This window comes from Gobio gobio (assembly GCF_949357685.1).
Source record: "Gobio gobio genome assembly, chromosome: 20".
Taxonomy (NCBI): Eukaryota; Metazoa; Chordata; class Actinopteri; order Cypriniformes; family Gobionidae; genus Gobio; species Gobio gobio.
In genome coordinates this window covers 5,274,577-5,302,081 of record NC_137113.1, presented here as the reverse complement: position 1 = coordinate 5,302,081, position 27,505 = coordinate 5,274,577, and the positions used below count along the sequence as shown (strand labels likewise).

Here is a 27,505-nt window from a genome sequence, read left to right as displayed (position 1 = left end):
ATGTTAATGCAACTTTATTGTGTTATTCTTGACAAAGAAGTTGTAATGCAGTTGAATGTCAAATAAACTCACACCCAGAATATGTTGTTCTATGAATGTCTGAACATACAAAATATCAAAGGAAAGATCAGACCCTCTGCTTTAAAACAAAGAAAAAAAAAACTTTGAAGAATTCATGTATTATGCTACATAAAATAACAGCTATGAAATAAAGAAACATTTAGAAACCCCAAACCACTGTGGCCAATTAAAATGGCATCAGACAATATGCATGTCAAATGTTGTGGTGCTAAACTAAAAGTGTGTCAGGACACTCATCAGAGAAACAAGTAACAGCATCAGAGAAGCACACAGACAAGAAGCTTCAGATACCTTCACTTGGTCTGGGACCCACTCATCTGTGAACAGGGAATATAATGCAATGCATTGAAATGTCATGTATTCACAATAGAAATCATCATACACCTTTATTACAAGGGATTATAATAAATTAAATGTTCACCTGTGTTTCCTCCGGACCACACCAGAGGACCCATGGATATGGAAGCACTGTCATGGAAGTCCAGAGACCTGCCCTCTCTCCGCTGGTGTCCAGAGTCACAGTCCTGATAGAGAAAAGAGCAAAACCCAGCAGTGTGAATCCCTGTTAAATATCACTGAACAAGATAAAGGAGTGCACAAAGTCTCCAGCAGAGGACAGCCATAAACATTAAGAGCCAGATTTACTAACAGCACCAGCACAAAACTTTTTTGACATTACAAAATTACTGTCAAGATTTACTTAAGACTCACAGTGAAGAATTAGTGATGAAAAGGTGTGGACACTAGGAGTTTCTCGTTCAGAGGCAAAATTGATGAGATTAAGCATGTAATGTGATTTACTGAGGTGTGCACCAGTCACTTTAATGGTATTTTTGTCATTATTTACTGCTCCATTTACTGTATTCTTAACTCATTTTGCACCAGTGTTGTTAGTAGATCACACACACCTGATTATCAGCGGCTCTGCTTGTTTGCGGCCCTAAACAGATTTGCTCTTAATAGATTGTGTTGATCATTATGCAAATGTTCCAGCTGTTTGTGTGTTCTTCAATGTGTCACACACTCAACAAGGGTTTATACACTGCAGATTGATAAAGCTTTACATTTACCCATCATATTTTACTATAGATACTCCATATACACAGGCAGAAAAACACACAGACAGGGACACTGGCTATTAGATTAATATTCAAATGAAAAAAATTTCACAACTACAGTAGAGGTCTTCATGGAGCCCTCGAGACCCGTGGACCCGTACGGGTTCGGGTCTATATTTTAAATGATCAGCCGGGTCCGGGTCGGGTCCCAATCTATTACTACGGGTCCCGGGTCTGTTTAACATTGTGTGTAATACCTTCATGAGTGATGTGCGAAAAAAGCTAAAAAACAACGAATATAAAGAAGTTAAACCCACGGGCACCTTTTCTGTCTGGGCATCCTTCATGCATATTGTGGACAAACATGAGAAAAAAGTCAGTGCTGTCAAGTGTATTAGCCTACGTGTGACGTTGAAGTTTGATTTGAACTTATATTTAAATAATATATTTCAAATCAGCAACAAAATCTCAGGTGAACTGTCACAAATATTTTCTATGATGCTCAAATTGCGTAAAAAAGCTCATAATTCAGGTTGCTCCAGCCACCGCGCATGTGCAGTCTCAAGCGCGTGTCATGTTTCTATGGCAACCCGAGCTTCCGCTGTGATTGACTTTAATGAACCGTCTTGTTTAATCTTAAAGTTTTGGTGGTCAGACTCAGCTCACAGAGATGATAGCAAATAAATAATGCGGACGTCAGCGGCCACCGAACGAGCAATCGTTATTATAGTTCAAAAAGGCAAACAGTCAAAGTTATTATGCGAGTTAACTTGGCGAAATGCAAATCTGCAAAGACGCATTTGTCATCCATCACCGTGACATAAAGTGGACTTTTAAAGCTGAAATGATGAGTGAATTAAGCATGCTTGGAATAACAAGAGAGAAATAACATGGATTTAACTTTTTGGCAAGGATTAATGCATCACAATCAAGTAACGTTACAAGGGAGACGACGGCTATAGGTAAGACAAAAAGTTATATTTTTCATAACTTGTTTATTGACTTGTTAGTATCAGTTATTGTGGAATATGTGACAATCGGGTTCATTCGGGTCTGTGTCTTCGCGCCGGGTTCGGTTCCAGCTTTTAAATAATAGACGGGTCCAGGTCGGTTCCGGGTACTACATTTTTGGCATTTCTCGGATCTGCACGGGTCCGGGTCCAGGTTTTGAAATAATAGACGGGTCCGGGTCGGTTTCGTTAAGCCCATTACGGGTCTCTTCAGGTTCGGGTATGAATTTTTGGACCCGTGAAGACCTTTAAACTACAGTACTAAATTTTGAAAACTGACCATTGAGCAGCGACTGCTTGACAGAAGGCAAAGGTGAACAGCACAGTGCAGGTAAAGCTTAGTGGAGTTTGCAGTGAAGATAAACATCCTGAAGGAGAACCGGCTGGATGTGGAGACGCCGTTCTGCAGCAGCTCCACTGTGTCGTCATTTGGATTGGGACACCTGAGAATATCAATAATGACAATTTATTTATTTTTGAAACATTCAGTACAAAAGTAATCTCCTGTAAATCATCACACATTTGCATTCCATGTTCAAAAATAAATAAATAAATGGAATCTTGTGCTTTAGTTCTGAAATACTGAAAGACAAAAAATGTTAAGGCAATCCTAAAAGTGATATGAATATTATTTATGCATTAAAATGTTACAGTGAGTTAAGGCTAAGCTTAAAAGAATAAAAAAAGCACAGCTTTACTCTGAAAGGATGAGATCCCAGCGGAGGCTGTAATCAGGATCATTCACAGGTGTAGCCCAACACGTGTCCATCACCAGGGCAAACTGGCGGCTGTCGACCCCCTCAACACGAACTTCCACATGCATCTCCTGGTCGAGCTCTGCATCCACTCTACCAGTGAAGGGCCGAATAAACTCATCATCCTCATATGGAATCATCCGGACCTGATATCTGCCTTCACCAGCGGGAAGAGTCTTATGCACAATGCTGATGAAATAATGAATAGGTCTGTGTTAAAACTATGGGTAAAATTCTGCTTTAGGAGTAAACCATATTCTTGTTTACACATTTATTTTTCCGCTGAAAGGATTAGTTCACCCCAAATGTTGACAATTCCTTCAACATTATTCACTGACAATCCGCACTATGCTCTCTTTAGTGTTCATCAGAGATCAGTAGAGAAGTAATGTTGTTCGATGTGCTCTATTGAGTTGGATCTTTCCAAAGAACCCGGTTCACAAAACTGATCTGAATGATTAATTTATGAATCAAGAATCTTCTCAAGCTCCTTAAACAAAGCTATCACATAATTTTAGAAGATTTAGAATATACAGCAGGAGTCATATGGACCATTTTGTGATGAAAGTTTTGAAAGCTTGAAAGTCCCCATGAGGATTTACTGCATTTAAAAGGTGAGACAAGAACAATTCAGATTTTTCTTGGATAAATAAGAACATTAGGGTTTGAACAACATGAGGGTGAAAAAAATAAGTTTTTTTTTTTTTGGTGAGCTACTCCTTTAATAAAATAGTGATGCTTGACTCGCACCTCTCCAGTGGGTTGATCTCCACATTCATTGAAAGTGTTTGCGTTTGAGGATAAACACAGCTGAAAGAAAGCTTCAGGATTTTTTCTCTGCTGATGAGACCTTCTGACCTCGGTGCCCCCAGAATAAAGTTATCATAGATGAAGTGGGTGCCATTAGCCTGTGGACAACAAATATAACATTTTGTAATTTAGCCTAGATTTAATTCAAGGTATTTAAAAAAGGCAGAAGCTATTTGCACTATAACAGTATTTTCTATGTACTAAGTAAAAAAAGTATTTTGATGCTATGCTAAACACCTCTCGGAGCTTATATTGGAAAATGGAGAAGAATGAGTTTGGAAAAACGCTGATTCAAACTAGGGTCAGTTGCGTCAAAAGCTAGATGTTTTCAATTCTGTCAGGATCACTATCGTCAAAGTGATAGACAATTAGCATAGTTTAGATTGGCGGTATGGTTCTGTTCTGGGCAAGAACTCCCTGCTCATCCATGCAGTCTAGCATGGATAAGAGCAGAGAGAGCAGTGATAACCCCCCCCCCCCCCCCCCCCCCCCCTTAGGGTAAACAGAACAGAAGCAACGATGTATTGCAGATAGCATTAATTTCATATTAAAAAGTACAACCCAATTCAGGAATGTAGTCTGATTCAGGGGGAATCAGAATGCCAAATCCTGACTGACGAGTGGAGGAGCTGGGATGGAGGAGGGTAATTAGCTCCGAAGAACGCGATAGCAGCTGATGATACTGAAGGAGCTTTTATATGCATGCTGTGATAGGCATCGTATCCCTATAGGTAGACGTGATCAGCTGACAGTCAACTGAAGCAAGCTTGACTAACGTGCCCTGCCAGAATTAACGCTATCCGCTGGATGTGTTTCTTCTAGTCTGGCTCAATCAGACAATGGTGGGCAGAGTTAGTATAAAAAATAGCCTTTGCCAACCAGGTGGGCTATTTGCACTTGGTGTAAATAGACACTCTTTTGTGGCAATGTTGTGTCCCCTCTGAATCTCTTTGAGATTTTGAGACGTCTATAGGGAGGTCTGTTTGGGCCCTTTGTTTTTTTGTTACATATTCAGAACCCTTACAGACATCTCTACAGACTTCTCAAAGTCTCATAGAGATTCCCCAAGTGGTCAGATCAAACTGTATTGGTTCTATCACATAGTTAGTCCTACCATAAGATTTGTACCACAGATATGTTCTTCATTATCAAAATGGAATTCCACTCTGCCATTCCGGACCGTTCCTTTGCAGCTGGGATCATTGAGGTGTAAGACATCAGCTGGAAAACCAGCCTCAAAGAGCTGACAGCGAGACACAGACATGGAGCCAGAGCTGCTTTCACAGGTTTCTGAGAAATCTGAGAGAGAGAGAAACAAAAGATTGTCAGAATTTTTTAAAAAGGAAAAGGCAAGTAATTACAGAAATAAATTATATTTCATATATATTTACCAAACGAGTCAGGATGTGGTCTGGGATGGTCATTGTTACATAAACAGCCATAAACACCATTTTTCTTCCCACACCATTCCTCCTCAGAGCAGCCGAGCTCAGCACAGAGATCTCTCACATCTAAGAGAAAAAGCACAGATATATGAAATAAAGACACACTGAGTAACATTCTTAATATTCTGCCCCCTGAATGATTATTGCTCTGTATTCCTAAAAGTAATACAATATTTTTTTTCTAGTGAATTAAATTAGTCATTTAATTTTTAATGATTTCTGCTTGAGATCCACAGATAGTACACTTTCCATCTACCTGACCATAACAATTAAATTTTCGGGGGGAGTCCATATACGCTCTAAGTTTTCTGCATGTGAAATGTGTAGCAACAAATACTTTTTACCCATGATTTGCGGTCAAGTCCAATATAGATACTGTTGGCTCATTGTGACTTGCAGTGTTGGGCAGTAGCATTGCTAAATACACTCACCTAAAGGATTATTAGGAACACATACTAATACTGTGTTTGACCCCCTTTCGCCTTCAGAACTGCCTTAATTCTATGTGGCATTGATTCAACAAGGTGCTGAAAGCATTCTTTAGAAATGTTGGCCCATATTGATAGGATAGCATCTTGCAGTTGATGGAGATTTGTGGGATGCACATCCAGGGCACGAAGCTCCCGTTCCACCACATCTCAAAGATGCTCTATTGAGTTGAGATCTGGTGACTGGGGGGGCCATTTTAGTTCAGTGAACTCATTGTCATGTTCAAGAAACCAATTTGAAATGATTCGAGCTTTGTGACATGGTGCATTATCCTGCTGGAAGTAGCCATCAGAGGATGAGTACATGGTGGTCATAAAGGGATGGACATGGTCAGAAACAATGTTCAGGTAGGCCGTGGCATTTAAACAATGCCCAATTGGCACTAAGGGGCCTAAAGTGTGCCAAGAAAACATCCCCCACACCATTACACCACCACCACCAGCCTGCACAGTGGTAACAAGGCATGATGGATCCATGTTCTCTGTTTACGCCATATTCTGACTCTACCATCTGAATGTCTCAACAGAAATCGAGACTCATCAGACCAGGCAACATTTTTCCAGTCTTCAACTGTCCAATTTTGGTGAGCTTGTGCAAATCGTAGCCTCTTTTTTCTATTTGTAGTGGAGATGAGTGGTACCCGGTGGGGTCTTCTGCTGTTGTAGCCCATCCGCCTCAAGGTTGTGCGTGTTGTGGCTTCACAAATGCTTTGCTGCATACCTCGGATGTAACGAGTGGTTATTTCAGTCAAAGTTGCTCTTCTATCAGCTTGAATCAGCGGCCCATTCTCCTCTAACCTCTAGCATCAACAAGGCATTTTCGCCCACAGGACTGCCGCATACTGGATGTTTTTCCCTTTTCACACCATTCTTTGTAAACCCTAGAAATGGTTGTGCATGAAAATCCCAGTAACTGAGCAGATTGTGAAATACTCAGACCGGCCCGTCTGGCACCAACAACCATGCCACGTTCAAAATTGCTTAAATCACCTTTCTTTTCCATTCTGACATTCAGTTTGGAGTTCAGGAGATTGTCTTGACCAGGACCACACCCCTAAATGCATTGAAGCAACTGCCATGTGATTGGTTGATTAGATAATTGCATTAATGAGAAATTGAACAGGTGCTCCTGATAATACTTTAGGTGAGTGTATAGCTTAATGGTAGTGCTGCAATGTTTTATATTTTTTATTTATTTATTTATTTTTAAACAAAGCTATTAAAATCATAGTCTATTAAGAGCTAGCAATGTCCAATTTGTGAATTAATCAAGTTTTTAAATTGCCCTTATTTTCTATCAGTTTAGAACAATCAGTTAAAGGTTATATAAAAATCAGTTCATGATTGTGAATCATTCAGACAGCTCATTCATCCACCGAATCATTTGGAAATAGGTGTGTGCGATATGAAGATATTTGATTGATTGCAAATGATTAAAATGTCTCCAAGATCCACTTTTTGGGAAATATCGTTGTATCATGCTACAGTGGACGTTCTATCAGCTGCTGTTCTATGGCTTTCACCAACGTCATGCTATGCTAGGACGTGATAAATTAGGGTGCACTAGATGTCGGTGTGTTAACAGGATTGTATACATTGCTTGTGAACTTTAGCAACACAGTAATGCTAAAAATGTATCATATCGGTAATATGGAAAAAATTCTGATTTTCCCGAATTTTCACGCCGCAAAAACAGTTGGATGACAACACAACATCTTTTTAACCACTACAAAAGAAAACACCTGAAAGAATATGCTGACAGCCAGGCCCGGACTGGCCAGCGGGAGCACCAGGAGAATTCCTGATGGCCTGGTGACTAATTTGGCCCGCTTTTTTATATATATATATATATATATATATATATATATATATATATATATATATATATATATATATATATATATATATATATATATATATATATATATATATATATATATATATATATAATTATTTTTATATTATTGCCTTTACTAAAGTGATAATTTTTGAATTTGGAATTCAATAAAATGATTATAAATAATACAAATAAATCATGAATCTGTTAGTCTTGACCTGACTGGCAAGGCTAAGATTTGACTTTACACCTCAGCCAAATGGAACAGCAGCACCCAATGAAGGAGAAAAAGCGGCCAGGTCGAGCAGAGAGGGAAAGGGCAAAGAAAGCACTTCAAGAAGAAGCAGCAAAATGTTGCAAAATAACTGACCTGTTCAGGGCTTCAAGTGCAGGTCAGATTAAGCAATAAATACTGTGCTTTTTTTCTTTGTTAAATTAGTATTGAACTGCCAGCAAATGTTAGCAGTAGCTATTACTATTGTTACTCAAAATACTGTAAGACTGGAAAAAACTAGCAAATGCCAGAAAGTCTGATTAAGGAACGAGGACTCTCTGAGAAAATAGAGGAAATTAGCATCTGAACTAGCGTTCTGAACTAACTTTAGCGTCCCCGAGACGACATCATGCTGAATGAACCATCTAAGAATTACTTTAATTTACATGCCTTTACTTTTCACATGTATCTTCCCCATACCTCCTCCAGAATTCACGCAACATAAATATGGTTTAATGTCAATTCTCACTATAGGCCTACAGTGTTATACATTTGGTTTGATATCATTTGAAATTTCTCAGTGCGACTGGTAAAAAGATCTCATCCCCACAGAAGTAAAACAAAAATTAATAAAGGTTTTAAGAGTTTAGAGATATTTAGCTTATTATGTTGAGTGTGCCTTCGGCCATTTGGTCTTTTGTCAATACAGGCCTGGGACAGTGATTAATGTAAATTCCCATTGTTGACACGATTCCATTTGAAAGAGGTTTCCGTCTTGGTCTGAGCATTAAAGGGGATGTTTTCGCGATACTGTAACCAGTTCAGCCCATAACGCTGAGACACTCAGTGTTATGTAATTTTCAGATGTCAGGTATGCATCTTTTACTCTTTACTTCAGAGCATTTGATGTTATGTATTGGTTATCTTTGAAATGACTATGTAATTGGCGTTATACATTTACCTGACTGTTAATAAATAGTTACATTTGGATTTATTCTGATTTACTCTGGAATTATTCAACTCATAATCTCTAGTAGATTATGAACAAGTATAATTTCAACAAAAGGTTAAACAGAATAGTAAAATGTGTGGTTACTATTAAATATAAATGACCAAATAGCCAATTGGCATTCTAACCTAAAATCGAGATTATGATAAAATGGAGTCAGATAAAGATGAATTGGAATTAAATCCCTTTGCCCAGCTGAAAAACAGTACGTGCAATAGACCTTCAACCGCAGATTGTTAGCCTTCATTGGGACGATTGAGCGGGCCTTACAACTGTATGCTAAAGGAGATCAATATTATTTAGTGTATTTATATGGTAGGTATTGGGAGCAGGGAGGCAAAATGTGATTTTTTTAAAATAGATAGGCTACTGTCATAATGTAGTTTATTATTGAATACATTTTTAAATTTTAGACTATTTAGAAAATTATAGGTGTATCTCAATCAGCTCCCTAGTTCAGTAGTCAGTGCACTGATCCGGGAATCAGTCCGTGGGCTGACTACTGAAGGGAGCTGATTGAGATACACCCATCATTTTTTTCACCCTATGTCTGCCCATTTGTGAGGTTTAAAACCTTCACCCCTTTTTTTAATCAAATGAAGGTGGAGATAATCCACCTAGCACTAGCTGTGGTGCAGTGATCACACATCAGATTCAGCCAGGCAGGGAGGGAGGAGAAGCAAAATAAAACACTTTTTTCTTTTTTTACATATTGTATGCAATATAGTGTTGCTAATTTTGGATATTTAAGTAATGTTAACATAAAAACAACATTTTGTCATAAATATAGTACTTTGATTTTTACTTAAATAGATTCTGGGCAAACAAATTACAATAAGGTGGATGATTTGCACCAAGGTGGAGACAGATCTGTTTGTAACATGAGGCTAGAAAAGTGACAGGTGAAGAATAGACAGGTACGACAAAAATACACGCATGTTATACATGCATACATATTAATATATAATAATGTGGTAACACTTTACAATAAGGTACATTAGTTAACTACATTAGTTAACATGAACTAATAATGAACTGCACATATAAAGCATTTATTTATCTTTGAAAGTGAAAGTGAAAGTGAAGTCACATGTGGCCAAGTATGGTGACCCATACTTGGAATTTGTGCTCTGCATTTAACCCATCCAAGTGCACACACACACAGTAGTGACACCCGGAGCATTGGGCAGCCATATTGCTGCGGCGCCCGGGGAGCAATTGGGGGTTTGGTGCCTTGCTCATGGGTCACCTCAGTCGTGATATTGAGGGTGGAGGAGAGCGCTGGTATTCACTCCCACCGACAATTCCTGCCGGACCTGAGAATCGAACCCGCAACCTTTGGGTTGCAAGTCCGACTCTCTAACCAGTAGGCCACAACTGCCCCGTGTTCGTGTTAATTTCAACATTTACTAATGCATTATTTAAATCTTTTTATAACATTAGTTAATGCACTGTGAACTAGAGGGCTGCATTGGGATTGAGTCCCGCCGGGTCCCACGGGACCCAACGCAAATCTCGCGGGAGTGGGCGGTTTGAATTTTGCTGCGGGCGGGAATGGGCGGCTAAAAAAAACATACAGATGATGTAGAAAAGAACCTCAAACGAGGTATTTACAACACAAAAGCTAAGCAAGGAAAGTCTGACATTTGGAGAAGTTTCTCAATTGTTTTGGTAGGCAAAATCATGCGGTATAACGTTATATGTATCCACATATTGCGCAGCTGGCAAATACATAGCTACTTGATCATACCTCACCAAAAACGCTCAGCACTCCCTGCAGGTCAAGTTGACTGTTTGGTGTTTTTGACAAACAATACATAGAAGTTTAGTGAGTGGAAATGGATTGTTTCTAAATGTCCGTTTGCTATTTTGTGTTCACATTACATTCTGTTGAAGCATGTTTTCTCAGGTTTCCTTTCAGTCGATCACGTTCGACGTACGTCGGAACTGACCGACGAATTGGGATCTGTTTTTTGTTTCTCAATCTGTTTTTCTGTTTTCTGTTTTGCAAAGCAGTCTATTTTTATGTGCAAAGTTTTTGATAAAAACGAAATTATATTTGAATGTATTTGTCTTTTTTTTTTCTTTTTTTTACATGCAGGCCAGGGAAACGAAACAAACAACCCGATGAATCTCTTTAATAATATCAATACAAATACGTGTTTTTTTTTCCTGCGGGACGGGAGAAGACACAAAATCAATGCATCTCTATTATTGTGCGGGAATAAATTCTCAGAGTTTTGCGGGTGCGGGCGGGAGTGGACATACATATTGCGGGAGCGGGCGGGAGTGTAACACATACGTTGCGGGAGCGGGCGGTAATGGTCAGAAATTCAGCGGGTGCGGGCGGGAGCGGGATGAAGAAAACAGTCCCGCGCAGGGCTCTACATTATAGCTGTAGCACGGGTCAACAGGGGGAGCTGTTGTCATGCAAACATTAGATAGATAGATAGATAGATAGATAGATAGATAGATAGATAGATAGATAGATAGATAGATAGATAGATAGATAGATAGATAGATAGATAGATAGATAGATAGATAGATAGATAGATAGATAGATAGATAGATAGATAGATAGATAGATAGATAGATAGATAGATAGATATTATGTTAAATAAAAATGCATGTCCAAAAAGATGCTCATAAGAGTTTATAAAGGAAGCAAGACGATATTTACCAGTGGTTGTGATTGGTGGAGTAATGGATTCTATGGATGTGATTGTCTCTGTTGTTGTAGACGCGGATGAGATGGACTGGTTTGAGGCATCTGGTATTAGGAACAATTTTATATCAACATAAATCATTAAAAAAAAATCCAGGAAAAAAAATGACTGAAGTGCAAATGAGTAAATGCTCACCTGCACAGTAAGCTCCACAAAACTTTGGCTTGACAAACTCATAAACATAGTAATTTCCTGGACAGGCTTTGATTTTAATAGGGTAGGATGCGTGATAACAGCATCTACCCCCTACGGAGGCACAGACCTGACGGTTGACCACTCCATCTTCCAGCTGTGGGTGAGGGCCGTTGATCGACAGTGAAAAATAAGTGCCACACATGGCATGTTTTACACATGATTCTGGCATCTGAGCATTTTGACCATTGTAGAACAGCCTGTACCAGCCATTCCACTCCACTTTAGAATCACACATGGATCGATTGATTCTAGAGTAAGGGTTGTCAGTGGCTCTCCAAGGCTCATCTAGACTGGTATAGTTGTAGCAGGGGTCGACACTTGGGGTGGAGAAAGGCACTACTGTGGAAAAAGTACAAAGAGAACATTATATATTGCAGAATAAATACATTTCAAGATAATATGAATACAAATCAATATAATTCATGAAAAGCATGTCAAAAATAAAGATGAATGAATGTACCTGCACAATATACAGGAGCTGGGATTGAAAGAGTCGGTCTGGTAAATTTGTAGACATAATAATTTCCAGGACAAGCTTTGACTTGGATTGGGTCAGATCTGTAGCGACTGCACTCACCATAGATAGAGCCGTAAATTTCACGAGTAACAACTCCATCTTCTAGCCGAGGATGAGAGCCACCAAGCCACAGAGAACTATAACCTCCACATGATTTGTAATAAAAACACCACTCAGGCATCTGAGCACTTGATTCATTAATGAAGAGTCGATACCAGCCATCCCATTCTACACGAGTGTCATCATGATCAGATAAGTATCCATTGTAATACCGGTAGTAATTGAGTGTGCTTCTCCAGTAGTTGTCGAGTATGTTGTAGTTATTGCACGGGTCATAATCTGTTAGTGAGAGATAATGAGATTACAACAAGAAAAAGTAATAATCATGAGATTCTTAAATCATTCATACGCAATGCAACTGTGTAATAGTGAAAATGTTTAAGCATAAACATTCCCATTTAAACTGTAATACAAAACCATTTGTATCTATTGAGATCATTTTTAATAACATTTGCATATTCTTTCATATATTATTTACAACTTACTCAAGGTGATGGTGGATCCAGTGAATATATCTGGACTCACAGTGGAAACTGCCTGTGAAATAGTGCTGACATCTAAAAAAGAAGGACATTCATGTCATGACAGAAATAATTTTAAGAAGTTTGAAAGACTTAAAAGAAATGAGAATAGCACAGTACCTGTGCAGTATCCAGCACACGAGATTTGTGGATTCACAAGTTCATAGACATAGTAATTGCCTGGGCATGCTTTCACTCTGATGGGGTTTGGCTTGTAATAACAGCAGGCTCCCCAACTAGTCCCTCCACAGACCTCCCTGATCACCACTCCATCCTCTATCTGAGGGTGAGGATCACTGAGCCACAGATTATAGTGTGTGCCACAGCTGAATGAACTAACACAGGTCTCTGACATCCGGATGTTCATTCCATAGTAGAAGAGCCGGTACCAGCCACTCCAGGAGAAATGTTCATCACAAATGTTATCTCCACTTTCATTGTTGGCTCTCCAGGGACGATCCAGAGACTCATAGTTGTAGCAGGGATCATTGCTGAAAGCAACTGTCATGGAGATTACAAAAGAAATATGTTTCATTTCTATAAGTAATAAAAGTACTCTAGTAACAGTCGAGGAAAAGTCAGTCTGAACAACAACATCTGCTTTAAGCTTCAATTGTATAAGCTTTTTGTAAGTGAAAATCAAATCCTTTTATCCCTTTGAAATCATGAAATATAAAGTGGGTGATTAAAAATTGTGTTTTAATATCAGTGCACACTCATGAATAATGTGATTCCCTTTAAAATTTGATTCTACAGTAGCTGTCGGGTGAACTCTAACATCCTGTGTTACTGTTAGAGTCAGGTGTTGCTGTTCTGCTGTCTATCATTGATCATCCCATCTGTTACTCCGCCCGTTTCATCTGTTCATCATTACCTCTCATTATCTCATTATCTACATGCATAGCATAAATCCACCTTTCTCTTAATGAGCCTAGCGTTTTAGATTATGGGAGGCACTTCAGGGGGTCTTCAAGATACTTGGGTATGTTTAACAGTAAGTAAGCGGATAAACTCAACTTTCGGTTCCAACAATGGAGGTATGTTTCAGGGTATGTGAGTAGCCATAGAAACTTAAGCCGCGTTTCCACCGCAGGAACTTTACCCCGGAACCAGGAACTTTGGGGGGGAACTCGGTGTGTTTCGACCGCAGGAACCAGGGTCTAAATGAAGTTCCGGGTAAATATTTCCCCCTCCAAACGGCCCTGCTTGCGAGGTGGTACTTTTGAAAAGTTCGCGAACTTTCGGGGGTGGGACTTGGGCGCTGAACATGCTGATTGGTTGAGCTCTCGCAGCATTTTTTTTCCCACCGCCATGTTTACAAGTCTTTTGCGAGGTGGGTTTCGTGGGTTCTGCGTTCAGTAAATATTTTCTTTGCAACAATGGAGTTCAACAAAAAATTCGACCGATGGACCGACGACGAGGCTCAGGCTTTATTGAGCATATAAGCGGAGGAGGACATCCAGCGGGAACTGGAAACTGTGACCCGCAATGAAAAGGTATAACGTTACCTGAAGATATTGACTCGGTTCCAGTCACACTGGAAAACAGTGCAGAGAGAAGTTGAAGAAATTAAGACAAGATTACAAGAAATTAAAGGATAACAACCGGAGCGGTTCCGACCGGCGTATTGTTGGGACACAGATCGTCCTTTTCTGGTACAGCGGTAACAAAAGACTCGGCTAGTGCGTTGTTGGAAACCATCCAGGAATCCGAGTGGGTTTAAGGTAAATATCTCATCTTGGTATCATCTATTAAACTCGTTGCAGTGTTTAAACACGTTGCAGTAACTTTTTTCAACGTGCTTTTCCAGGTGTAACGAGTGGCCCTGATGAATTGCAGGCAACAGAGACCAGCGTGTTTTCCCCCGCGTGTCTCCTGCCGAAACACACACACGCAGAGGTATAAAGCTGACAAAAATGTGTATATATTTAAAAACTGATGTGTAATCCTTAATGTTTTTGAGTAGTTTTGTTGTTTTTAATTGTAAACTTAAATTGCCCATGATAAAAATGGCACACTGGGCATTGTTCAAGCTGGGCAAACAATTGTTCATTATTTGTGAAAAGTGATAAAGTGAAAACACTTTAAATAATTAATTGATGGTTTCTATTGTTTCATGGTTGCCTTGTGTATTAATTTCCATGTGTTTCAGTGCAATTTTTCAACTTAGAGAAAAGGAAAAGGGACTGTGACTTTCTTGATGCACTGAGGGACATGGAGGATGCTAACCGGGCCGTCCTACAGCATGGACAAGAACTGACCAATATATGCAGCTGTTACTGGAAAGCCAGGCCGAGGAGAGATGAGGAGGCAAGAGTTGGCATTCCACCAGTCAGAAGCGGAAGAAAGCAGAGGGACTTTCAGACCGGGTTTCTGTCTGTTCTTGGACAGTTTGTCCAGTCGTTCAAGAAGAAGCCACAATGACCAGCCGCTTGAATGAAGCATTTGCACTACCACATTTGTACTTTATATATTGTACGTGTTGGCACAGCTCTTGGACAGGTTACTGAAAAATACACGTTTTTTTTATATTGTTGTTTTCACATTTTATATTTTCTTTTTATTGTTCTAGTAATTTATTTGTCTTTGCACACTTATTTTAATTTTGTAAGAACTAATCTGTCTAAAATAAAGTCAAATGTGTAAAATGTCACTGTGTCTTTAATTTCCACATTCTAACTATATAACCACATTCTAATTGTATTCATATAGTGTAGGAAGCAAATAAAAGGGCTGCTGCTCGCAAGTCTTTCTGAATATGCACATAAACATATCTAGAAAACCCAAATATTATATTTTTAAATGTATAACTATGTGAATGTAGTATAATAACTTATAACCACAACTTAAGTGAAGCCATAAGTGTGGTCCTGCTTCATTTCAAATTTGAGGAAGAAGTCTCTAAAATTATGCATTTAATGAAGCATATTGTAATACTAGTCATGTGACTTTTTTTTTTGTGAATGTTAAGAGATGTTATTGTGATAAAAAATAAAATACTTGCAGTCTAGTACCTAATCTTTCAACCGCTTAATTCAGTCTATTGTTTTCATTCAATTAACTTTTCACACATCTGTCATTAATGACTGAAACCTCATTATCCTTTTATAGAAAATATTTTTGTTTTGGAATTGAGCTATTACAACACATTCAGATTTTGGATTGCCCATCATCCCATTTTGCATTAAAATGGTCAAACCAGGTGAAAGTGCACGTTTAAATAAGCAGTGTTGGTAATGTGTATGCAAAAGCAGCGCTGCTTGCATCTCCTCCACTTGTTATTGTTGCAGACAGTATCGCGCAAAAGTGATTCATGTCCGTCGGTGACTGGGAGAAGCAGTCGCGCGCATTGCCACGTCACTGGACTAATTTGCCTAATCTCCCCGGTACTTTAGACCGCGGTGGAAACGCAGATTGTAGCAGGTCTGGGGGAGAAAAAGTTCCTGGGAAAAAAGTTCCTGGTACAAATAGTTCCGGGTAATTTCGGTGGAAACGCGGCTTTACTCTTTGATCATATCTGGCTCCGGAGCAGCTCATGTTCAGGGCTCAGTTTGCTTAAGAGTTATTCAGATGTGTGTTATATAATTAATGTAGTTATATTAATATAACTAAATTTGTTATATAGTTACAGTTATTTAAATTAATTAATTCTAAAGCACTATTACAACAAGGCAATGTTTAAATGTTAATTCAATTCAAACATTTATTATTTATTTTATTGTCATTTCACACATGTCTGCATTTAATTAGTTAGCATCAAACCAACAATATAATCCTTATTCTCAGTGAACACAGATTACTTATTAAACGAAAATATTGAAAATAATGACTGCACATCCACCAAATAGGTGGAGTAGGTTATGTAAGTAGGTTATGTAAATCGCCATTAACAAATAGAAGAAGAAGGAAGCAGTATGGCGCCATTTTTCTTAGCGTCCGTTTTCATGGTGACTCATCGATTTGTCGCTCTGTTGAGAATGTCTTGAGTGTTGACCGTGAACATACCCTGTGTTGAGAGAACATACTCTTATGCTCCCTTCATGTGCTCTCGAAATTATTATAACTTGTGAATAGTGTCAAAACAGTATCTGAGGAATACTTGGCTATTTTGTTCTCCATTGTGTTGCTTTATTTCCAGATGTTGGACTCAATCGTGTAAGTCATACTCTGGGTTCTTCGGGTTACTAGAGCACTTACACACATGATCACTCTTCAGAAACGGTAATTTCCTTCTCTTTTAAAATGAAATGTGGATACAAATAATGAAAGATACAGATTGTACTGCTTGTTACCTCGCTTATTTTTCTCATTATTGATCTCTTTAAGTCATACTAAGAAGACACTACACTTCTAATCGCAGGTCGAGAGCTTTAGTTCCAACCAAACAACTTTGCGATGCGGTTTGCAAATGTTCATTGAACTGTGGTTTCAGGAAACACTGAATCGTTGAACTGTTGCAACAACTGAACTTCCACCATAATTCACTAATGGTGCTTTTGGGAAACACAGCCCAGATTGTTTCTTAATTTATAGATTAGCATTAGACAAATGGGTGTCTAATATATGAATGAAAAAGAAAGAGACTCTACAACAAATGCTAGTCATGTAACTTGATTTAAAAAGACCAAAGAGGATACATAAAGTTAGGCTAAACAAAGAAATGTTGATCCTTCCCTAAAGCGAGAGCATGTTGCATATCAAATACATATAGGCCTATATGTTTTATATACTGTATTGTTTGCATTGACAACACCATTCATAAGACGTGCAACTCTAAAGAATTTGAGGAGGTGAACACTATATTCACCAGTAAACCGGAGGAGCAACAATTTTGAATTGTTCTAAACTCCTCACCTGCACATTGCACAAGAAGCTCATCATTATTCGAAAAAGCCTGTGACGCACTTTAATGTGTCCTGACTCCACACACACACACACACACACACACACACACACACACACACACACACACACACACACACACACACACACACTTAGTTAAATAAGCAGTAATATTTTAACTACATGTCTCACTCTGGATCTATCTATCTATCTATCTATCTATCTATCTATCTATCTATCTATCTATCTATCTATCTATCTATCTATCTATCTATCTATCTATCTATCTATCTATCTATCTATCTATCTATCTATCTATCTATCTATCTATCTCACATATAACATATATATAGTTACAATATGTAATATTGGAATATGTTACAAATGCAAAATACAGAGCATCCATAACACATTACATTTTATATTTAATTTCCTATTGACCATAGGTTGTATATTACATTTTAAGCCTCCTAAATAAATACATAATCTTACAGACTAATATCACATTATATTACCTGTCGTAATGTCCGTGGTTGTAAATTCCATGGTAGTACTTTCAACTGAAAAATAAACAATGAAAAGACTATTGCATAAAAAAAAAACTCTTACATAAAACAGATGACACATGTAAATATATTTACCTGCACATTAAGTGATATAAAACATATAAAACAAAGTCACAATTGTAATATATAAAGTCAGAAATACCTATATAATATATAATTAATATTATTTATTTAATTGCAGTTCATATATGTCACAAATTCCAAACACATTGGCCCTCATTTATCAAAAGTGCGTACACCAATTTTCCAGCGTACACCTGGCGTAGGCTACATCCAAAACCACGGTGACTTTGAGATTGATCAATATGGACGTTGGACCTCGTGTGATTTAGAAATGACTCCCCCACATCTGAATTTTGCTTGGCGCATTCGCACGGGATAAGCTGTGATTTTACTCGAATTTACTTATCTCCCGGATATGATGTTACTTGAAAATGTTTTTTCGTTATATAGCTGTATGAAATTATAAACAGTCGTATCGATATCATTTTGATTGTTTTATAGTAATACAAATAATTTCGTTCAGTTAGAGAACAGACGCAATTAAAAACGTAACTGAGCAATATAGGCTAATAACAATATATGAAGGAAGATTCAGTTTCAAAGCTAAATGTAAAAGTGCCCATTTAAGCGAGTTGTCATGGTACTGTTCTGTTTTTGTGTTTTTCATTAAGAATAATATGAAACACACCATTCAAGCAATTTACTCCCAAATTGTGCTCATTCTAAAGTGAAAGTAGTAGCCTATAATCCGCGTGGCCGCACGGGGAGTCATAACGGTGCGCATTATATGCAGCCTAGCTCCATTCTTCGTGAAAGATAAAGATAGAAATGCGCACAGGACACAAAAACCTTGCAAAAATTATATACGATCCGCCTAATCCCGGCCAAATAGATGCCGATTCGCACGGGACTAATATTATCACAGGACCTCTGTGTTTGGCGAAATTTGGTAGGTCATTTGCAAGGGAATTTTTACTTTACATATTAGAGACATGGCCGATTCGGACGGGATTAAGATCACAGACATTCTCTGCAATTATTACAAATCACCAGAGCTCCCCACATAGCCTAGACTAATCCCGTGCGAATAGGGAAGTAATTATAAACTTCAGTGTTTATTTTTGTGCAACATGGACTTCAATGTTTAATTTTGTGTGACTTTACCAAAGCATTTGATATGTATTCCTCCAGTTGCGAGCCTGTGCGCTTTACCTGACGTTGGTTAGGCCCGACACTGCGCACGGACTGGGACTGAACATAATTCAGACTGACAAAATAATAAAAATGACATTCTTCTTCTTTTAAATAATAATAAAATAAATAATAATAACGACATTCTTCTTCTAAATAACAATAAGCGTCATTAATAATACAAATCATAATAATAATAAGAATCTAACAAATTGTCATGCAATTATATTAATGTGAATGAATGGTACTCCACATCACATCATCATCACTATTGTACACCCCAATACATGTGATGTGATACGAAATTAAATGCTAGTTATTTCAAAACACGTGCTGTAAAATAATGAATTGTGATAGGTAATTTCTCATCCAAAAAGCTATTTAAACTGTATTTCCACCGTACACCTTTTTGTGGGCCCCTTTAATCCCACTCTTTAAACTCCCAAATAAAACAATTTAGTTTTTTTTCCACTTCCCTGGTGATGGTCTCGATCTCCACGTCAGAGAAGTTTCGCTTCATTGCCGTCTTCCGTGTGTCTATGGCATAAAATGAGGGTGTGGGGGAGGCAGAGACTTGAATATATAGGGGCTTGTTATTCTAATGACGATCGTTTTCAGCCGCGGCATTTATCAAGGGCAGGTATTGCGTACGCCTGGATTTCAGAGGTGCGCACAGCTTCATATATCAGGCGGTGAGAGGAGTGTAAGCATAATCTTACGCCAACATATACGCCCGTTTCTACGCAAGATTGATAAATGAGGGCCATTGTGCCTGGCTTGGGTTTTTGTCTCAAAACTTTGTGTAATAGGCTACAATAGAACTGCAGTGTGCTTTTAAATGAATAAATAAATAAAGTTCCCTATTTTTTCAGTGCTACATATTGCAGGTTTTTTTATTCTCTTTGGTACTATTTTCACAAGAAAGGTGTACATTTTCAAAACTCAAAGTGCTAATATCACAACATATCATCAAAAGTGCACTTTTTTTCAAACATTTCAGCATATTTTCAATTGTGTTAGTACAATACACAAAACCATAAAATGTCCTTTTCATCACAAAAAATAAGTGTTTCATCTATATAAATGTTTTATTCACAGTAATTGCCTTTCATAAAGCTCTTACTATAAAACTTTTGATTTGCATCTCTTCTCGTTCAGTTTAATACATTTGTCTATTATTTTATTTAATCCAACTGATCTTAATGGTTATCAATTAATCATTTGGTACACCTATAGATTTCTTTAGATATTGATTCTATATACATAGTTTCTACTTTGTTTGCAATTTCCAATATGGATAACCATATGTAATTAACTATTTTTAAATTATAAGCTATTTATCTTAGATTATAACTACTATGTTAAAAAATGTGTCTGTATGTGTGTGTGTGTGTGTGTGTGTGTGTGTGTGTGTTTGTGTGTGTGGCCTGGTAAACTCTACATTATGGGGACAAAATTTCCCCATAAAAATGGCAAAATCTTAAATCCTTGTCTCTGCTGGGACATTTTTTGGTCCCCATGGCCTAGCTTATAAATACAGAATGTGTGTGTTTTTTTTTTTTTTGGAAAATGTAAAAATGCAGAAAGATAGTGAACCAGACAAGTGATACTGTAAACAGATGACCATGGTAGAGACACATTACTGTACCTCACCCTTATAAAACTCAACTACAGTATAGATTCAGTCATATAGTACAGTGAGAACATTTAGCATACTCTAGACAAGAACCTCATGGCTGTCGTAACTTCATCACACCTTTTGATAACACACTGAATATATACTATTACAAACATTATAGATTCAATGACATAAGTTAGGTAATGTAAGTGTATTTTCTTATGAGGCATCTGTAGCCTGTGTTACTGTAGATAATTCAGCAACGAGGGAGAATTGAAACATGTATCTTGCATTGTTTGCTGTTGAATGAACTGATTGCTAAACTGAAAAAAGATCACACTGTTGTGTTTCGGTGATTAAACCAAATTTTCTCATTATATATTATAATAATCTTGTGCTTTAAACAATGATTATGTGGACTGAAAAATGTGCAACTGAATGAAAGCATGAGATCAGGTTTTGAAAGAATGACGAGCTGTGTTGCAAGTGTGATCAGTTTGGATTTTTGTAGTAAGAGTTTTGAAAATGTACACCTTACTTGTGAAAATAGTACCAAAGCGAATGAGAAAAACTGTAATGTGTAAGAAAGTGCTAAAATATGAGAAGGTTTTATATATAGGGAATAAAATCTTTCACCATATGAATTATAAAATATAAAAAATAATGGAAATCAAATTGAATTGAAGATTAGATGAGGTGAAAGAATGATTGTACCTGTTGTTGTTTGTCCATTGATTATTCCACCTGTTATATACACAATTAAGGCATAATTATTTATTACTGGGAAAATATTTGGTCATTTTACATGACAGATTATAAAACACTCACCATTAATGAGCAGCAGTGACACACACAGTAAGATCAGAAACCTCATTGTGATGAACGGCACCTGCACACACACATATACAACACACACACATGAAATATGTTTCTTATGTTTTGTTATATTTTACTCTTTCTTTGTTGTGCACATTTGTAAAACAACTATAACATGCACAGCTGCTTAAATAACACACACATTATACCTAATATAACAAACAGCCAAACTTATTGGAGTCCAATGGGATAAAACAGAAGTGCCTTTACCTGAGGTCAGATGCTGCTGCAGAGCAAACTCAGGGAGATTCTCAATACAGTGATGCTGAACTGCAGCTCTCACTATCTTATCAATGCCTTAATAACTGTGGGTGGATCTTTACTGGAAATAGAAGTAATTTCTCAACAGTAGCTTAAACCAGTTTGTCAATTTTTATGTGACAATGAGATATTTGTTATTTGAACCGATCGCTTCCTTGTGTGCACTTGCGTTCAGAAGGACATTCTTTAACTCTGTGCTTTAATGTGAGATTGAATGATGGTGGTTCAGTTTGTTCTGTTTAGTACTGTAATAAATGTACAAAATATAGTACCTTAAACCCCATTGAGTGACCAAGCGTCACTGGAAAGATTCATGTTAATTTAATGATGGGACTTCATTATTTGTTTAAATAATGGTCACATAAAAAGCTTTAGAGTTCATAAGACATCTGGCAGGATGCAGGCAGTGGTCAAATAAGACTGGGTTTGTGAGATGTGCAAACTAGCAAGATCATAACAGGAATGCAGGAATACATATCGATATTTTTTTTTTAAATGGCTGGGACATGGCATGCTAGTTTGCAGATCAGTATCAGGAAAATGTGTGTCTAATATTTGGGTATCGACAACGAAGACATGACTTGATTTGACTTGGGGGGGGGGGGGGGGGGGGGTGCTGAGAGAATTTTCTTGTGGTGCCCCCCTCAGCACTTGGTGCCCTACGCGCAGCGCGTGATGGGAGCGGTGGCACTGCATACAGTTAGGCTAAACAGGGAAATGTAAACGCAAATAAGTTAGCAAAACTAAAAAAAATTGAGGTAATCAGTTATAAATATTTCTTTTTGGGATGCTGGGAAATAGAAATCCCAGCCCAGTTTGAGTTAAATTTAAGTTTTTAAGTTATTTAAGGGTTGTTCTGAAAAGCACCTTTTTGCTGAGTTGTTGCTTTTTACAGCGCTCGTCAATGTCAAAATGATTGAGATGGCCAATCAAATCAAAGTAGGCAGGGTTTACGTTCTCTTTTGGCTCGTGCACACTGCACAGTCTTCACACACAGACGAGCGCGTCAATCTATCACTTAATGCCGTTGCTGAGAGAGACTCTACTCTGTCCGGTGAAATCACAAGACAAAATGCACACAAACGTGTCCCTGCTCTTAATATACAATCATTGATGAACATCTTTGATTTTAATGAAGAAAAACTATTTGAGGGCGGATTAGAACCCAGAACCTTTGACACTGTCTACAAAAATTCTACCACCAGACCACTAGAGAATTTGAAAAGTTTGGATCTATGTGTTTATTCACTCCTGCGAAGAATCTCGGGACTGGTAATATATTTGGCGTGAATTAATGCAAATATTGTTTACAAATAGTCCCAAAAAGATTATTTCCCAACTAGAATTACACCTAGAATTCCGTTCACTTTTCTGTTTGACCTGGTTACGGCCTTGCTTTGAATTAGTTTATTATTTAAAATAAAATTAAAATCATTCATTATTTCATATTACATGATTTAATTTCTATAGGCTATATTTAAAAAAAATAGTGTAGGCAAGAGAGGCCTATGTTCTGAAGAACCATTCATGTTCAGAAGGAAAGTTCAGTTCATGTTCAGAAGAAACATTCATGTTGAAGAACTGTTAATAATAAAGATTGAGAAGATTGGATCAGTTGTGCTACTTTTTTTTTTGGAATACTCTGACCCAGAGTCTGCCTCCAGCGGCCCCCAGGTAAAATGAGTTTGAGACCCCTGGTCTAAATTAAATTAAACAAATTCACAAAACTCAAACCAATGAAACAATTCAGTTTACTTAAAATGTGTCAGTTTTGTGAACTCAAAAGAAAAAGAAAGTTCTAAATACACATTAAAGTTAATTTTATCAAATTAATTTGTTTAATTTAAGTTTACCTACTCAAACTAATTAATTATTATGAGCATTAGGGTTTACCTGAGAACATGTTGTATGTGCTATATAGGCCTATATGTTTTATATATTGTTTTCATTAACAACACCATTCAAAAGACGTGCAACTCTAAAGAATTTGAGGAAGTGAACACTATATTCACCGGTAAACCTGAAGAGCAACAATTACACTCTTTAGAATTGTTCTAAATTCCTCACCTGGACATTGCACAAGAAGCTCAACTCATCATTAGTCATAAAGCCTGTGACGCATCTTTAATGTGTCCTGACAGTAATGTCTTGAACAATAAGGTTTAATTTGGTAACATTAGTCATGACATTATTATGTAATTTACACCCTCCCTTGTAAAAAATGGGGACTATGAGAAACTTGGGAGCAGTTTTTTTAACAAGCTGAATAAATTAATATTAGTTAATGTATTATGAAGAAGCATGAATTAACAGGAGTGTATTTTAAATGTTATTTAATAATTATTGCATTGGGTCTAAGTTGACTAGTTTTAATTTACACAGTACATCTGACAATAACTTGGCACTAATATAAAGAACATTTTATTCTCTGAGATACAGTACAGTATGTGCTGTATGCTCATCAGAAGTACTGTGCATTTCCATGTTTGTCAAACCTGTCAGGTTCACTGTCAATTTTACACATTTCAGAGCTTTTAGAAACCACCAAAATGGATTCCAGACGATGAATGATTCTTATCAAATCACTAAAGTGGATTTTTCCAGTAAATTTGGCAAATGCAGTTGATCAAGATTCCCCAGAACTGCTTACAGCACATGACTGTCATCACTGCATTAACAGCCTTTATTTTATTTTACATAATCACACAATGGCAAATATTATAATATTACAAATGGGCAAAAGAATCATGTTGAAACCAATCATAAAGAATGCAGCAGATTATGATTATGATAAAAAGTAAAAGGGTTGCAAATCATGACGAGATAATCTAACCATCGAGACAAACAGACACTGGCCTGAGCATTATTAGGAGCTGATCGTATCTATTGGCTCTCAGTGAAGCTCAAATCTCATGTATAAAGGTGACACACTGAAAAATATTCTCTAATTATTCACAAACTCTTATTAGCGTCTGATTGAATTGAAATGTGTACTCAATTGCTCATCATAAGCTTGCGGATGTGTGTCTAAGGTAAATGGATGTGAAAAATAAGATCATGTTTATCTGTCATTCAAAAACTTATTCTGAATATACCGGCTATATAAGTTGCTCTGTGGTGAAACCAGCTGAAACCAGATCGAACCGCTCCAGGTAAACTGTACACAACAGTAATTACAAGCTTTTCAATACACACATTATAAAAATGACCATGCAGCTACTAAAGCTGTAAAATATGACATAATGGTATATGTATTGTTAATTACTATTGTTAGCTTTACATTAAAAATTGGGTAATATAAGGGCAAAAAAGTTACTTTTATAAAGGTTGTTTTATAGTGTTTAACATGTTTTTCATTACAAATACCATTTATTAGGTTTATTGTTGTTGTTATTATATAAACCATAAAATGGTAATGAGGAGCTTGGTTTTTGCCGTGCCTTAATCTTACAGTTAAACTCTGAAATCTACGCAATACCTATGATAACTTTCTTAGGGCGACTACATAGCAGAATTTAAAGGGATAGTTCATGGCTGCTGAGATCTGCTTGGTTACAAACATTCTTCCAAATATCTTCCTTTGCGTTCCGCAGAAGAAAGAAACTCATACAGGTTTGGAACAACTTGAGGGTGAGTAAATTATGACAGAGTTTTCATTTTTGGGTGAACTATCCCTTTAAGTCTGGATGAATTAAGGACAAAGCTATGACTTTTTCTACTGTGTTGATATGTTCAGATCTAATAAACTTTAACTTTAAAATATTAATTCAATAACTAAGAGCTTTATTATGATATAATGCAATATTAACCCTCTGGGGCTCTTCTGTCATTTCTGACCCAAATTTTTTTAAATAAATTTTTTTAAAAATCATCCGAAACTTGGTGACTTTATTGGTACATGTTATATGAACACCCCAAAAAATTGGGGACAGGATTTGAAAAGTCTAAGTGGTCGTAAAAAAATAGTCACACTCAGGACCTTCAGGTAAAAAATGACCTCTATAGGAAATTAATGGGAAATTGGCAAAAAATATGAAAATAACTCTTGATGTTTTAGAGATTCACCCCTTCACTGTTGAGTCCTTTTTTTCTGCATCCTGGCTGATTTGTAGATTGTATGCACAAAAAAACTAATTTCCCATTAATTTCCTATAGGGATTTTTGACCCGAAGGTCCTGAGTGTAACTTTTTTTTTTTTTATGACCACTTTGACTTTTCAAATCCTGTCCCCAATTATTTTGGGTGTTCATATACCAAGTACCAATAAAGTCACCAATTTTCGGACCATTCCGATGACGCTACGTTTTTTTTTTTTAATTATAAAACGCAAGATCCACTATAGTGGTAAAAATGTGCTATTGCGTGATAAAAATGCTCAATGTGTCCACCGGATGGCACCGATCTCATTTAAAAAATTGCTTTCATGAGGCCTAGGCTTGACTCTAAAATGAAATACAGCTTTAATAAAAAAAAAAATATATATATATATATAATTTTTTTATTATATTCAATGGGAAAAAATGTGTCATAATTATTGCATAAATATTAATTATAAATCATAAAATTATCTCAAAACACCAAAAAAGAAAATAAAAAATATTATTGAACAAAAATATATTTAATTGATTTTACTCAAATCTTTTTTATCTTAATCCCACCCTCTGGGTGATTTTTGACCCGAAGGTCCTGAGTGTGACCCATAAATGAAGAACCCCAGAGGGTTAAAAAACGTATTTGCAGTATATTCAAAAATATTTATTATTTATTTCCGTCCTTTTTTATTTATAAATAAATAAATTAATTTATTACAGTTTAAAGGACTTACCCTAAAACATTAATGGGGACGTGTGTGGCTGGATGGGCTGAATTTGAGCCTGAAAGAAGACATTTTAACATTAAACCTATTTAAAGTAAACTCCCTAAGGCAGACGTATGTACAAAAGTCTTTGCTGTTTCTGAAAACCTGTTTGCTTTGACCTCATATTTAGTGTTAATGTGTTTATGTTTTTAATGTGTTGTAGCCTGGAACATTTTCATATTTTATATGCAATATATTATCTAATTAAAGAACCTCACCCCGTCTTGTGTTCTAAAAAGAACAATTCAACCAGTGCTGCAACATTCTTGAAAGAACTGAAAGTAAAATAGCAAGACTCTTCTCATGCATATTATCATAACAATCCAAGGGAAAAGAAGCAAAACGAAGACTGAAGACTGCAAATATGGCAGTAAAAAGATAATGCTATGGGCTGCATTTCCCGATAACGTTGTCCCTTAGCACGCCACGAAGACTCTAAAGGTATAACTTAACTAAAGGTATACCATTTCTAGGTGTGTTCCTCGGACTATACCTTAGGAGGTTGCTTAAGGTAAACCTTCTTAAGTGCGACGTTAGCAGGTGCTGTCCGTGGCGGCGGTGCTG

At 37.0% G+C, this 27,505-nt stretch overlaps 1 protein-coding gene across 1 annotated transcript; it reads right to left on the bottom strand.

Annotated features, from left to right (window-relative positions):
• LOC307116883 (pancreatic secretory granule membrane major glycoprotein GP2-like) lies at positions 1–22,089 on the bottom strand. The gene is made up of 16 exons (XM_079801373.1): positions 22,033–22,089; positions 21,775–21,835; positions 21,661–21,690; positions 18,084–18,128; positions 12,847–13,227; positions 12,691–12,762; positions 12,089–12,484; positions 11,569–11,967; positions 11,388–11,477; positions 5,106–5,225; positions 4,829–5,013; positions 3,655–3,812; positions 2,848–3,093; positions 2,430–2,592; positions 503–605; positions 1–398 (listed from the first exon to the last, which is right to left on the bottom strand). Exons 2-16 carry the CDS (start codon positions 21,818–21,820, stop codon positions 295–297), a joined length of 2,538 nt encoding a protein of 845 aa, XP_079657499.1. The 5' UTR covers positions 21,821–21,835; positions 22,033–22,089; the 3' UTR covers positions 1–294.
• Positions 22,090–27,505: the final 5,416 nt, after the last annotated feature.

Excerpts from the sequence above, each read along its gene's own strand:
- LOC307116883 (XM_079801373.1), bottom strand. The coding sequence starts at position 21,820 with ATGAGGTTTCTGATCTTACTGTGTGTGTCACTGCTGCTCATTAATG. Across the intron at positions 12,485-12,690 it reads TGGATCCACCATCACCTTGA|ATTATGACCCGTGCAATAAC; the intron begins GTAAGTTGTAAA and ends TCTCACTAACAG. Across the intron at positions 3,094-3,654 it reads GAGATCAACCCACTGGAGAG|CATTGTGCATAAGACTCTTC; the intron begins GTGCGAGTCAAG and ends TTATTTCATCAG.